The 13003-nt window shown below is 40.4% G+C and overlaps 1 protein-coding gene across 1 annotated transcript in view; it reads left to right on the forward strand.

Annotated features, from left to right (window-relative positions):
* LOC122201675 (zinc finger protein 33B-like) overlaps positions 1 to 9804 on the forward strand; it is a 75018-nt gene extending 65214 nt beyond the window's left edge. The window contains 2 exon segments of the mRNA XM_042907557.1: positions 7222 to 9293; positions 9295 to 9804. Of these exon segments, the coding sequence (XP_042763491.1) occupies positions 7222 to 9293; positions 9295 to 9408 (2186 nt within the window). The 3' untranslated portion in view covers positions 9409 to 9804.
* Positions 9805 to 13003: the final 3199 nt, after the last annotated feature.

The following is a 13003-nucleotide window of genomic DNA, read 5'->3' on the forward strand; positions in this document are numbered from 1 at the left end:
TTCCCAGTTTTGTGTTATTGATACGGCTGGATTTACTCCTGCCATATTACATTTTGACATTTATCTGCCCTAAACAGCCTTATGAACCTGTAGTTCTTTTATATTACTGCCTTCGTTTTCATTAAGTGAATATGGTTTAGCATAGTATTTCAATTTTTTCAATGACCTTTTCACTTCATTATTTTCATAATGGTTGTTGTTATAATTTACCTAAGAAATTCACCCGATCAGACTCTACTTCAGATTTATACTCCCTCATCTGTAGTGAAATATAGAAAGGTCATTCATATGTAATTCTGTTTCTTCTCCTCTATCTTTGGGCTGTTATCTTTGTACATAGTAGATCTGTATATGTTTAAATTCCAACAATACATTGTTGAATTACTACTTTATATAATTGGATGTCTTTTAAAGAAACTGAGAGAAGAAAGGATAGCAAATATCTCCTTGTGGAGTTTGTTATATTAACTTTCTTATTCACCATTTCTGCTTCATTTCATTTGCTACTGTGGATTCATGTTACCATCCAGGGTCATTTCCTTACCCCGGGTTACCTTTGCTTTTCTGCCTCATTTTGCCTCATTGTCAAATATATTTAATTTCTACGGTTACAGACTGAACAGTATAGGTATATACATAATGATTGTTGCATGGCCTTGGCCAAATGGTTAGGAGAAGAAATACGTCTTTATCCTGTCTTTTAAAATAGTTATTTTTCCTACAGTCCTTATAGATTTGAAGTCATGACTGGGAATCTATGGGTTTATTTACACCACCTTCAGGTTTCAAAGCAGTGCTGGTATTTTGGTTGACTGTTTGGGTTTTTTTGTTTGTTTCTTGGTTTGTTTTTTGTTTTGTTTTGTTTTGTTTTGTTTTGTTTGTTTTCTTCTGCCAGCACACTGACTGTGTCATCCTACCTCCTGGTCTGTGTCTCTGATGAGAAGTCAGGTGGTCTTCTTACTGGAGTTCCCTTGTATGTGATGAATTGTATTCTCTTGATACTTAAGAAATTTTCTTTCCTCTTTAGTTTTTAATATTTTTACTGTGATGCATTTTGATGTGGATCTCTGTTTATCCCTCGTGAAGTTTATCTATCATCTTGGATTTGCATATTGTTTTCCTTTAAGTTTGCAAAGTTTTACAACAACTATGTTGAATAATTTTTCTGCCCCTTACTCTTTCTTCTTTTCTTTTGATATTCCCATTATGAATATGTTGGTGCAGATAATGGTATCTTTCATTTATTTGAGGCTTTGATCAGTTTTCTTCATTCTTCTAGTGTTTAGACTGTATTATATCTACAAGTTTACTAATTCTTTCTTGTATAAGCTTCATTGTAGTTATTGTAAATTTTCAAATTTAGAATTTTCATTTCATTCCTTTCTCTGTTTATTATATTTTCTCTGTGAGAAGGTATCACTACTGCCTATCACCACTACCTCCCTTTTTTCCGTAAATATGGTTACTTTGTTTTTAGTTTATTTGAGAGAGAGAGAGAGAGAGAGAGAGAGAGACAGAACATGAGCAGGGGAGGAGCAGAGAGGGAGAGACAGAATGCGAAGCAGGTTCCTGGCTCTAAGTCAGCACAGAGCCCCCTGCGGGGCTCGAACTCACGAGCCATGAGATCATGACCTGAGCCAAAGTCGGACACTCAACCGACTAAGCCACCCAGGCGCCCCAGTGTGGTTCCCTGTTGAACATGTTTATAATAGCTGCTTGGAGGTCAGCTAAATCCAGTATCCAGACCCTCTCAAGGACAGTTTGTTGCCTATTGTTTCCCCCACGTATGTGAAATTTTCCCGTTTGTCTTGTGAACCTGTAATTTTGGACGAAAGCATATTTTAGATATTTTGAACCGAGTCTGATAGGGCTTCTTGTTATTTTTGCTTGCTTATGTATTTGTTAAGTGACTTGATTGTAACATTTGATTGAAGTCTTTTCCTCTTGCAGTGTACTGTTGGCTGATGTCTCTTGTCAGAGGGCTCTGCCTTGGGCAGTGCACATGGTTCGTAGAATGGCAGTCGTGTTGAGAGGGTGCTCTTTGAGTGTGTCTATGATGATTAATTCTGGGTGTCAACCCGAGTGGCCTCAGGGATGGCCAGACTGGTCAAAGTGTGTCTTGGGGGCTGTTTCTGGAAGCAGCATTTGACTCAGTAGACTGAGTAAAGAGATCCACCCTCACCATTATGGTCAGATATCCTCTAATTCGTTGAGGACCTGAATGGAACAAAAGGCAAAGAAGGACAAATTCTCTTTCTCTTTTTGCGCCGGCACGTCCATCCTCTCTGGACAGAATCAGTGCTCCTGGTTGTGGGGCCTTCAGGCTCTGGGACTTACACCACCAACCCTCTAGTTGGCAGGCCTTTCATCTTTGCTGGGAGTTACACCATCACCTCCCCTAGTTCTCAGGCCTTTTGAAATACAGTTGGCTTTCCTGGTTCTCCAGCTTTCAGACAGCAGACTGTGGGACTTCTTGGCGTCCGTAAGTGCAAAAGCCGGGTCCTTTAATAAACCTCTTCCTTTGTCTGTGTCGCTCTCACACGTACATATAGTACCTGGCTCTGTTTCTCTGGAGAACCCTGATTAACAGTCTCTTTCACTGATCTCTGTGTTAACCTCCCTGCCTCTAATGGTGTCACATTCTGCCCTTAGCCTCTACTCATTGTTGGCTCTTTGCTCAATGTTTCCAACGTTGTCCTGAGTCACACATTCTATAGTTTGGTCCAGTTAAATGTGAGTCCTTTCAGAGAGTAGCGTGTGAGGCGACTCTTTGGTACTGCCCTTCATGCCACCATTTTTGAAATCATCTCCTGGAAAACACAGTTGGAGGAAATCATTAGAATATCTTCATCTATCATAAGTGTATTTGTGTGAATGGTTCTGGTGGATCGGAACAAATGCAACAGCCTGGGATGCCTCTTCTTTGTCTCTTTGCCTTGTTCCTTCTGGTGTAATGTCTCTTGTGTTCCAGAGCTGCACACGCCACCAGCTGAGTTTGCCAGGAGCCCCCAAAGAACCAGGTTTTTTAAAAAATTAATTTCTCTTTTTGTTTGTTTCTTTTTGAGATAGAGTTCACGTGTGAGCAGGGAGGTGCAGAACGAGAGGGAGACACAGAATCTGAGGCAGGCTCCAGGCTCTGAGCTGTCAGCACAGAGCCCGACCCAGGGCTTGAACCGAGCCCTGACATCATGACCTGAGTTGAAGTCAGAAGCTTAATCTACTGCGCCACCCAGTTGCCCCGCAAATGACCAGCTTTTTGAGTTAACACTTGTACAACTGTTTTTCTGTTTCTGTTTTATTAACAGAAGGGATCATGAGGGACCTGGGAAAACTGACCTGGAATGACTCACTCTAAGGCATCCTTTAGTAAATCTACTGGGCCTTAATAATGAATAAAAAGTTTTATCTGTATTATTATTTTTTAAGTTAATTTATTTTGAGAGAGAGAGAAAGAGAGCACGTGGTCATGAGCAGGGAAGGGGCTGAGAGCCCAGAGGGCTCGAATTCAGGAACTAAACCGTGAGATCTTCAAGTGTCAGAAGCTAAACAGAGTGAGCCACTCAGGCCCCCTCCTCTGTATTATTTTTAAGTTTATTTTTGTATTTCAATGTTTTTACCTTTATTATTTCCCTCCTTGTGGTTTCTACTTTCTTTTACATTATTGTTGCCTTTTTGTACTTTTTTTGGGGGGGCGGGTCAAGGATTCAGTTGTTTTTCATTCCTTTTCACTGATACATGTAATGCTATGAAATCTCTGATCGGTACGTGTATTCCACATAGACTCATAAGTAATATTTTCAGTGGTTTTTTTGGTTTAGCGATTCAGCTTTGGTCTGTGTTTCCTTAAGAAACAGAGCAGTTTAGGGGCGCCTGGGTGGCTCAGTTGGTTAAGTGTCTGACTTCAGCTCAGGTGATGATCTCACGGTTCGTGGGTTCGAGCCCCGCATTGGGCTCTATGCTGACAGCTCAGACCCTGGAGCCTGTTTCAGATTCTGTGTCTCCCTCTCTCTCTGCCCCTATCTCACTCGCGCTGTGTCTCCTATTGTCTCAAAAATAAATAAACATTAAAAAAAATTTTTTTTAAAAGAAACAGAGCAGTTTACTAGACAGTCGTTTGGTTTTGAAGTCCTGATGGAAGATGTTTGTTCTTCCTAAGTTCTAGTTAGTGCATTGTTCCCTGAGTGTGTTACCTGTATCAGGTTTTTTTTTTTTTTTTAATGTTTTGTGCATCCTTGAGATGTAAATGTATTTTGTATTACAAGTTTTCATATGAGAAAATTGTATATGGGTGATAATACATGTCTTCCTGATTGTTTGTCATTGCCTCTTCTATACCCTGACATTGTACTTTCCGATCTTTCTTGAAATACTCTTTTTTGTATCAGTGTGTTTTATTTTTTTCCTTGCTTCTCTGAGTTTTGCTTCTCTGAGTTTTGTTTGGTCTTTCAGTAGTCCTCACTTTTATTTGTACCTTCAGAGTTGTGGGTGTTAGCCTTGCAAAGTGTTTTGTTTTTCTTTTCTTTTTGTCCTTCCTGATAACTAGATTGTATCTGTTTCCTTATTGTTTCCCTTTTACTGGAATAATATTGCCCATTCCTTTGTTTTTAGCTTTTTGAGTCATTTTCTGTCAGTGTGTTTCCACTTTGCAGCAGAGATTGGGGATTTGTTTGTGACTCAGTTTAAAGTCATTTTATTAATTGGTGAGTTAAGCCCATTCACATTTACTAACGTGATTCCTGTTTGGTCTCATATCTGTCATTTTGTTACATTTCATGAGTGTATCATTTTTACAGAATCATTTTGTTTGAACGTGTGTTTTTTTCGTTTGTTTGTTTGGAGGCAGCCAATTAGTAAATATTGATGTTTTTGTTCTAGTAGTTAACTTTTACAGTAGTGTCTTTTATACTGGCCTTAGTTGCTCATTTCCTTATTTAACCTTTCATTTGATGTTTCAGCTTTTAGTGACCTTCTTTAGACTATTCTATGGCTCTCTCTGACCTTATTCTTTTTTCCTTTTTTTCCTGTTTCCTGTAGGCTTTTTAGTTGCATTATTTCTGCTTCACTGGAATATATAACATTATATATTACTCTTATGTTCTTGTTCTCAACTTTCTTTTGCTCTTAGTCCTACACTGCTCAGCTTTTCTACCAGTGTTTCCTATCAAATACTGGTTGCTTGAAGTTTGTCCTCTTCTAGAAGGTTCCGTGATTACATTATTACCTGATTTCTTGAATCTCTAATATGATCGACGTCTTCCCAGAGCCTGGATACTTTTAAAGGATCACGTGGCTGGATATACAACCCTTGACTTCTACTTGGTTATTTGTTGAAAAGGTTGCTGCACTGACCTCACTTTGTTTATTGGTGACTGAGTCTCTTGCCCAATCTACATGTTTGTTTGCTTATTGAGACTTGATCTTTCTGTCCAGAGGAGACTTCTTCACTTTTAAGGTTTACAGTTTCCTTAAAGCATGTCTTAGGAAGGACTGTTTCAGGTCAGCTTTCCTGACAGAAAAGGAAAGTTCATGGTGGTCCTTAAAATATGCGGGTAAGATCTCTTTTTATTTCTGGGCAATTTTCTTAGATAATGGTTTTTAATACTGTATTTATTCCATTGTTTTCTTTTTTTCTCTTTAGAGACTACAGTCACACATATAACTTTAATTAAAAACATGTATTTTATTATTTTGTAGATCACCTGCTTTATCCAGAACTTTCTCTGTGATCCAGGTTTCTTTCTTTGGTTTTATTGTCATTCTTTTTTCTGCTCTATTGTCATGTCTTTTTTCCATGCTGTTTATTAAAATTTCATTCAAGTCTCTTCTCTTCATGCTTCCTATGAGTTGGCCTGAACCGCTCTGACAAAACACCACAGAGTGGGTGGCCTATGTAGCAGAAATTTATTTTTTACTCATCTGGAGGTTGTAAGGCAGGATGAAGGTGCCTGCAGGGTGCCTTCTGGTGAGCCCTCTCTCTCCAGCTTGTGGCTCTCTCCTCACATGGCTTTTTTTCTGTGCACACAGGGAGAGCAGGCAAGTGCTGGTGTCTCTTCGGCTTCTGATCAGGAGGTCATTCCTATCCGATAAGTGCTACACCCTGATGACGTAATTCAAACCTTAATTAGCCTCCTTAAAGGCTGTGTCTCCGGATGCAGTGACATTGGGGATTAGGGCTTCAGCATACGAGTTTGGGAGGGGGACAGTTGAGCTCATAACCAGGTTCTTACAATTTGAGTCATATTCTAAGATCACTCTGGCCTTTTGACAATTGAATTCCTCACCCGATCAGCCCTTGCCTCCGTAGTTCCCATTAATACTCCAAGTCCCTTGTGTTGGAGTTCTCGGTGGTCTGAGCTGTCATCTGTCAGAACGAAGATGTCTGCTCCATATTTTCCCTCTCACGGTGGGACTTCTCCTTTGAGGGAGTGATTTTATTTGCATTTAATTATCTATACGTTCTAGGGGCGCCTGGGTGGTTCAGTCCGTTGAACGTCTGACTTCAGCTCAGGTCAGGATCTTAACGGTTCGTGAGTTGGAACCCCATGTCGTGCTCTGTGCTACAAGCTTGGAGCCTGGAGCCTGCTTCAGATTCTGTGTATCCCTCTCTCTCTGTCCCTTCCTTGCTCACACTCTGTTTCCCTGTCTCTCTCTCTCAAAAATAAGTAAGTATTTAAAACAAAGGACTTTAATTATCTCTAAGTTCTCTGTCTCTTCCTCTATGTGTAGTTGCCACGGGCTCAAGCTCTTTCTATAGATGTGAGCTCTTTTATCAGTTTCTTCTGTATTAAATGTTTATTTCCTCAGTGGTGGTTTGAAGTCAGTAGTATTTTGTATTTCCCAGTTATGCTGAAGTCACGGGTTGTTGATTGGTTATTTTATTTGCTCTCCGTATGTTGATCTATAGAGGTATTTGGAGGATAGATGGAGACGTTCCGAATTTAGTAGCTGCCGTTACTCCTCAGACGTCGGAATGCAGATGTCTGGTTGTAGTAGTTTCCTCTCCTTTCTTCCACCATGCCAGGCCTTTTGTTTCTTGTTTCCATTTTTGTATTTTATGTCCAACAGAAGAAATCGAAAAAATAAGTACTTATAGTTATTTTCTTCCTTGGAGACTAGACAAGAAATCAAAATCCACTAAAACATAGGGCATTTGTATATATGTTGTATTCCAGAAGAAATGTGTTAGTATTTATGTGTACGGTTAATTTTTCCTATCTTTAGAAGTCTGGGAAACTGATCACAAGAAAGGAAGGAGGCAAGAAAACCAGCGTAAACCTATGTGGGAAGTTGCATTCATCAGTAAGAAAACACTGACCAAGGAACGAGGTAATGTAACAGGAAAACCATTTAACCTGGACACAAATTCGTTTCCTTCCAGAGAAAGCCTCTGTCAGTGTGACTCATATGGAGTGAGTTTCAGCTGTATTTCTGAATTGTGTATCTATATGAAAAACTATTTAGGAAAAAAGACTGATGAATTTAATGACTGTGGAAAATTACTGGTCAGTATTGAACACAAGAAAACTCCTACTAGCGAGAAAAGTGAATTTTTTAAACATGGGGAAACTTTCAGTCATGATGAGGACCCTGTTGATCGTGAGAAGATTCAAAGTGTAGAGCAAAATTTTGAATATTACGTGTATCAAGAAACCTTTCCCGAAAAGGCAACATTGAGTACGTACAAGAGAGCGATCACTGAAGAGAATCACTCTGAATGTATTGAATATGGGAGAACCTTCTTTCCTGACTCCTCTTTCCTGTTACGTCACCTGAATGCCTCCGAAGAGAATCACTGTGGACTGCGTGGTTGTGGGAAATCGTTATGTGTGAAGTCTACCCTTTTGAAACCTCATGGGGCACGTATGAAACCCTCGGAGTGTAGTGAGAGTGGGGATCGTTTCCGGGGGGATTTGTGCCTTCCACAACTTCAGAAAACTCATACAGGAGAGAAACACTTTGAATGCAATGAATGTGGGAAAGCGTTTTGGGAGAAGTCCCACCTCACTCGACATCAGAGGATACACACGGGAGAGAAACGCTTTCAGTGTAATGAATGTGGAAAAACTTTCTGGGAGAAGTCAAATCTCACGAAACATCAGAGATCACACACAGGGGAGAAGCCCTATGTGTGCAACGAGTGTGGTAAAGCCTTCAGCCACAAGTCAGCCCTCACGTTACACCAGAGAACACACACAGGGGAGAAACCCTATCAATGTAGTGCATGTGGGAAAACTTTTTACCAGAAGTCAGACCTCACCAAACACCAGAGAACACACACAGGTTTGAAACCTTATGAATGCTATGAATGTGGGAAATCTTTCTGTATGAATTCACACCTTACAGTGCATCAGAGAACTCATACAGGGGAGAAACCATTTGAATGTCCTGACTGTGGGAAATCTTTCTGTCAGAAGTCACATCTTACACAACATCAGAGAACCCATATAGGGGATAAGCCCTACAAATGTAATGCATGCGGGAAAACTTTCTACCACAAGTCAGTTCTCACTAGGCATCAGATAATTCATACAGGGTTGAAACCTTATGAATGTTACGAATGTGGAAAAACCTTCTGCTTGAAGTCTGACCTCACAGTGCATCAGAGAACTCACACAGGAGAGAAACCCTTTGTGTGTCCTGAATGTGGGAAATTCTTCAGCCATAAGTCTACCCTCTCTCAACATTACAGGACACATACAGGAGAGAAACCCTTCGAATGTCACGAATGTGGAAAAATATTCTATAATAAATCGTACCTGACTAAACACAATAGGACACACACAGGGGAGAAACCCTACGAATGTAATGTATGTGGGAAAACGTTCTGCCAGAAGTCTCAGCTCACTCAGCACCAGAGAATCCACATAGGAGAGAAACCCTATGAGTGTAATGAATGTGGAAAGGCTTTCTGTCACAAATCAGCTCTAATTGTGCACCAGAGAACTCATAGAGCAGAAAAGCCCTATAAATGTAATGAATGTGGGAAGTCTTTCTGTGTGAAGTCAGGACTTACTTTACATCAGAGAAAACACACAGGGGAAAAACCCTATGAATGTAACGAATGTGGGAAATCCTTCAGTCACAAATCATCCCTCACAGTGCATTATAGGGCTCACACAGGGGAGAAATCTTGTCAGTGTAATGAATGTGGGAAAATTTTTTACCGAAAATCAGACCTTGCTAAGCATCAGAGGTCACACACAGGCGAGAAGCCCTATGAATGTAACACATGTGGAAAAACCTTCTCTCAGAAGTCAAACCTCATTGTACATCAGAGAACACATACAGGAGAAAAACCTTATGATTGCAGTGGGTGTTAGGAATGGTGAGCTGTGGTTCAGTAGCCGCTATGCTTCAGAGAACGCACGCTGTGGAGGAAGTAATGTCGATGTTCTGAATGTTGAGTAACCTTCATCCACAAACTGGCCTTATTTTACCCCGAAGCAGACTGCAAAACATATAGGACAGTCTTGTTAAATATATTCCGTTGAATGTACCCTAGCAAATGTGGGTATAAAACCTTGCAGAATTTTGCTTTTGTGAATGTTTTTTTTTTTTTTTTCTTTTTTCTTTCGTGGCAAAAATACAAACTAGGTTATGTCAGAATTTCTATTAAGGAGAAATCTTCAATTTGAGACGTATAGCTTGAAGATTGTCTTTAGAAGTAATATAACATTGGAACTTGTGGTTTGATTTTGATGCCATATTTGTCTTTAGGAAACATGAGAAATTGTAATTTATAGTTGAATATTGTGCAATGTACAAACAAAAAAAAAGTAGTAAAATGAGACAATGAATTTAAAAGAAGTTGCAGTAATACAGAGAATTCTCATTTGCCCTTTCCCGAGCTACCTCTTAAGATATCTTACATAAGTATGGTATATTCTCTAGCAGAAATGGGGATGGTACCATAATGCTAAGTCACATACGTCATTCACACTTTAGTCGTTTTTACGTGCACTTTTGTGTATGTGTAGTTCTACAAAATATTGTCGCTTATGGTTTGAGTACCTGTCGATACAGGCTACAAAATCGAAAAGGAATCTGGAACCTGTGTTGCATTAGGATTACAAAGGAATCAGGATTTCACCACAAGAAGTTCCCTGGTGTTAATAACCATACCGTTTCTGCAATCTTAATCCTGGCAATGGATGAGAATATGAAGTTTTTAAAAAGGAGATATAATTCAAATATTAGGGCAACAGCGTTAAATGCTTACATGAAGTATCCCTTAAGTTTACAGGACTCCTGTATCTACACATGCTGCCTTCTATAAACTTTGTGTGTTCCATATGCATAATGGTAGTTAATATGATTGTGAATCGAAACCAGACACTCCTAGTTCAGCATCTCCCAGGTATGTCAGGGCCTGGAGGAACCTCTGGAAAGGAGGTCCCCAAAGCTAATATGTAAACACTTAAAACACATAAATCAAAATAACAAAATGGTAAATAAAATGTGTTCTGTGCAGAGGGATATCTAGTCCGTAATCTCATTTTTCCCTTTCAAGCCGTGGGGTGCCTTGAGTGTACATATGTGAATTATCCAGCCCTCATCCTCAGTTGTACAAACCCCTGGAAGTAACTGCCCTCTAAGGCAGACTTCAGAATAGAAGCCACAGACAGGCTATATGTCACTCAGGGTTGTAAACTAGGCTGTAAAATCACAAGTCCAGTGTACCCAGAAACATATCTGGGTCATGGGTTTTTGATCATATGAGAAGGTGGGTTGAGACTGGAGAAGAGCCAGAGTAAGGTCAGAGTGAGACTTTTATGGACCGACAGGTGTAAAGGTGGTATACTACATTTCATTATCCGATCTCATAAATCAGGTTACACAAACTAATGATCTTAAATTGCACAGATATTCTAAGTGTTCACCTTAGGAAACTAGAAACAGAAGAGTTAATTGAATGAAAAGGAGCAAAACAAAAGAAATAATAATTTTAGAGCAGAAATCAGATCTTTAAAAAGACAAAAACAATAAAATGAAAAGTTAATTATTTGAAAAGGTCAATAAAATTGATAAACCTTCAGCTAAGTTAACTACGAAAAAGAGTAGGGGCGCCTGGGTGGCTCAGTCGGTTGAGCGTCCGGCTTCAGCTCAGGTCATGAACTCACAGTCGGTGAGTTCGAGCCCCGCATCAGGCTCTGGGCTGACAGCTCAGAGCCTGGAGCCTGCTTCTGATTCTGTGTCTCCCTCTCTCCCTGCCTCTCCCCTGCTCATGCTCTACCTCTCTCTGTCTCAAAAATAAATAAAAACATTAAAAAAATTTTTTTTTTTAAATAAAAAAAGAGTAGATACAACTCACCAATATCAGAAGTGAAAGAGACACATAACAATTGATTACATGGACATTAGACGGATAGTAATGTTACGGACAACTCTGCCCACAAATTTCATAACCTAGATCTATTCCTTGAGAGACACAATCTGCCTAAACTCACAGAAGTATAAATTTGTATAAGCAAATATCTATTAAAGAAACTGAGTTCATCCTTAATCTTCCAAATCAGAAAGTTCAAGCCCAGATGTGTTCACTGGTGACTTCTAGCAAACACTTAAGGAAGGAAGAAATGACACCAGTTCTCTACAACCTCTTCCAAAAAGGAGGAGTAGAAGAAATCCTTCCTAACTCATTCTGTGATGCTTATTATAGTAGCAAAACCAGGCAGAGACATTATAGGAGAGGAAAGCAACAGGGGTGCCTGGCTGGCTGAGTCAGTAGAACACGCGACTCTTAATCTCGGGGTCCTGAGTTCGAACCCTAGGTTGGGTATGATTACTTTAAAAAAATTCTGAAAAGGAAAGCTAGATGCCTGTATGTCTCGGAACATAGATGCTGAGATCCTCAATAAATCATCACCAAGTTGAATCCCACAATATATAATTACGTGCCATGACCATGTGGGATTTATTCCAGGGGTGCTGTGCTGGTTCAACATTTGATAGTCGGGTAGTCACCTGTCGCATCAAGAGGCAAAAGAAGAAATAATCATATGATCTTATCAGTAGGTGCAGAAGAGCCTTTCACAAAACGTTAACCCACATCCACAATAAGAAATCTCAGCAGGCTGGGAGTATGGGAAACATTAACTTGGTACAGAACATCTCCAACAGCCCTACAGCTAACGTTGTACTTTCATGGTGAGACACTAGATGCTTTCCCAGTGAGAAGAGGAGAGCAAAGAGGTCCCTGTCCCTGCTCTTTCACCCTCCTTCTGGAAGTCCTCGCCAACAGAGCAAGACCAGAGAAGGAGAGAGACTTGGATTGGGAAGGAGGAGAGAAAACTGTGTACAGTCACACATAACATGATTGCCCATGTAGGAAATTTCCAGGAGTCGACAATAAAACGCGCTGGTGCGAGTTAACCAGGTTTTAGGATACGGTGATTGGGTGGGTGGTACAAAGTAATGAGCCGTTCGGTAACAGGAGACATGCAGGAGCCTTTACGTGCATATTGTTGAATGAGACAAGCCAATCGGAAAGGCTTTCCACCTTACATTGCCAGTTGTAGTGCGTTCTGGAAAGGCACGTGGGGAGACAGTAAAAGGATCGGTGGTCGCCAGAGGATTGAGGCAGGGGAGGGAAGGCTGAATAGGTGGATTATGGAGGGCTTTTAGGACAGTGGGAGTATGCTGTAGGATATCGTAGCGGTACATGGCGTGCGGGTCCTTTGCCAGTGCCCAAAAATGTAACACGGGGTAAGGCCTAATGTAAACTGTGGTCTTCAGGTAGTACTCCTGTATCAGCATTGACGCATCAGTTGTAACAAATGGACCACACTACTGCAAGATATGCATGATGGGGGGCTGCAGAGGGGGAGGAGTGAAGGGGTGTATAGGAACTCGACTTTCTGCTCCATGTGTCTGTAACTCTACGACTACGCTAAAATGTAAAGTGTGTGAAAGAAATGAACCATCCTGTCTGCCTATAGCAATATAGAGGAATCTCCGAGGGTGTTTCTTCTATAATTACGAAGTTAGAAACACAGTATTCAGT

This window comes from Panthera leo, chromosome D2, assembly GCF_018350215.1.
Source record: "Panthera leo isolate Ple1 chromosome D2, P.leo_Ple1_pat1.1, whole genome shotgun sequence".
NCBI classification, from domain to species: Eukaryota; Metazoa; Chordata; class Mammalia; order Carnivora; family Felidae; genus Panthera; species Panthera leo.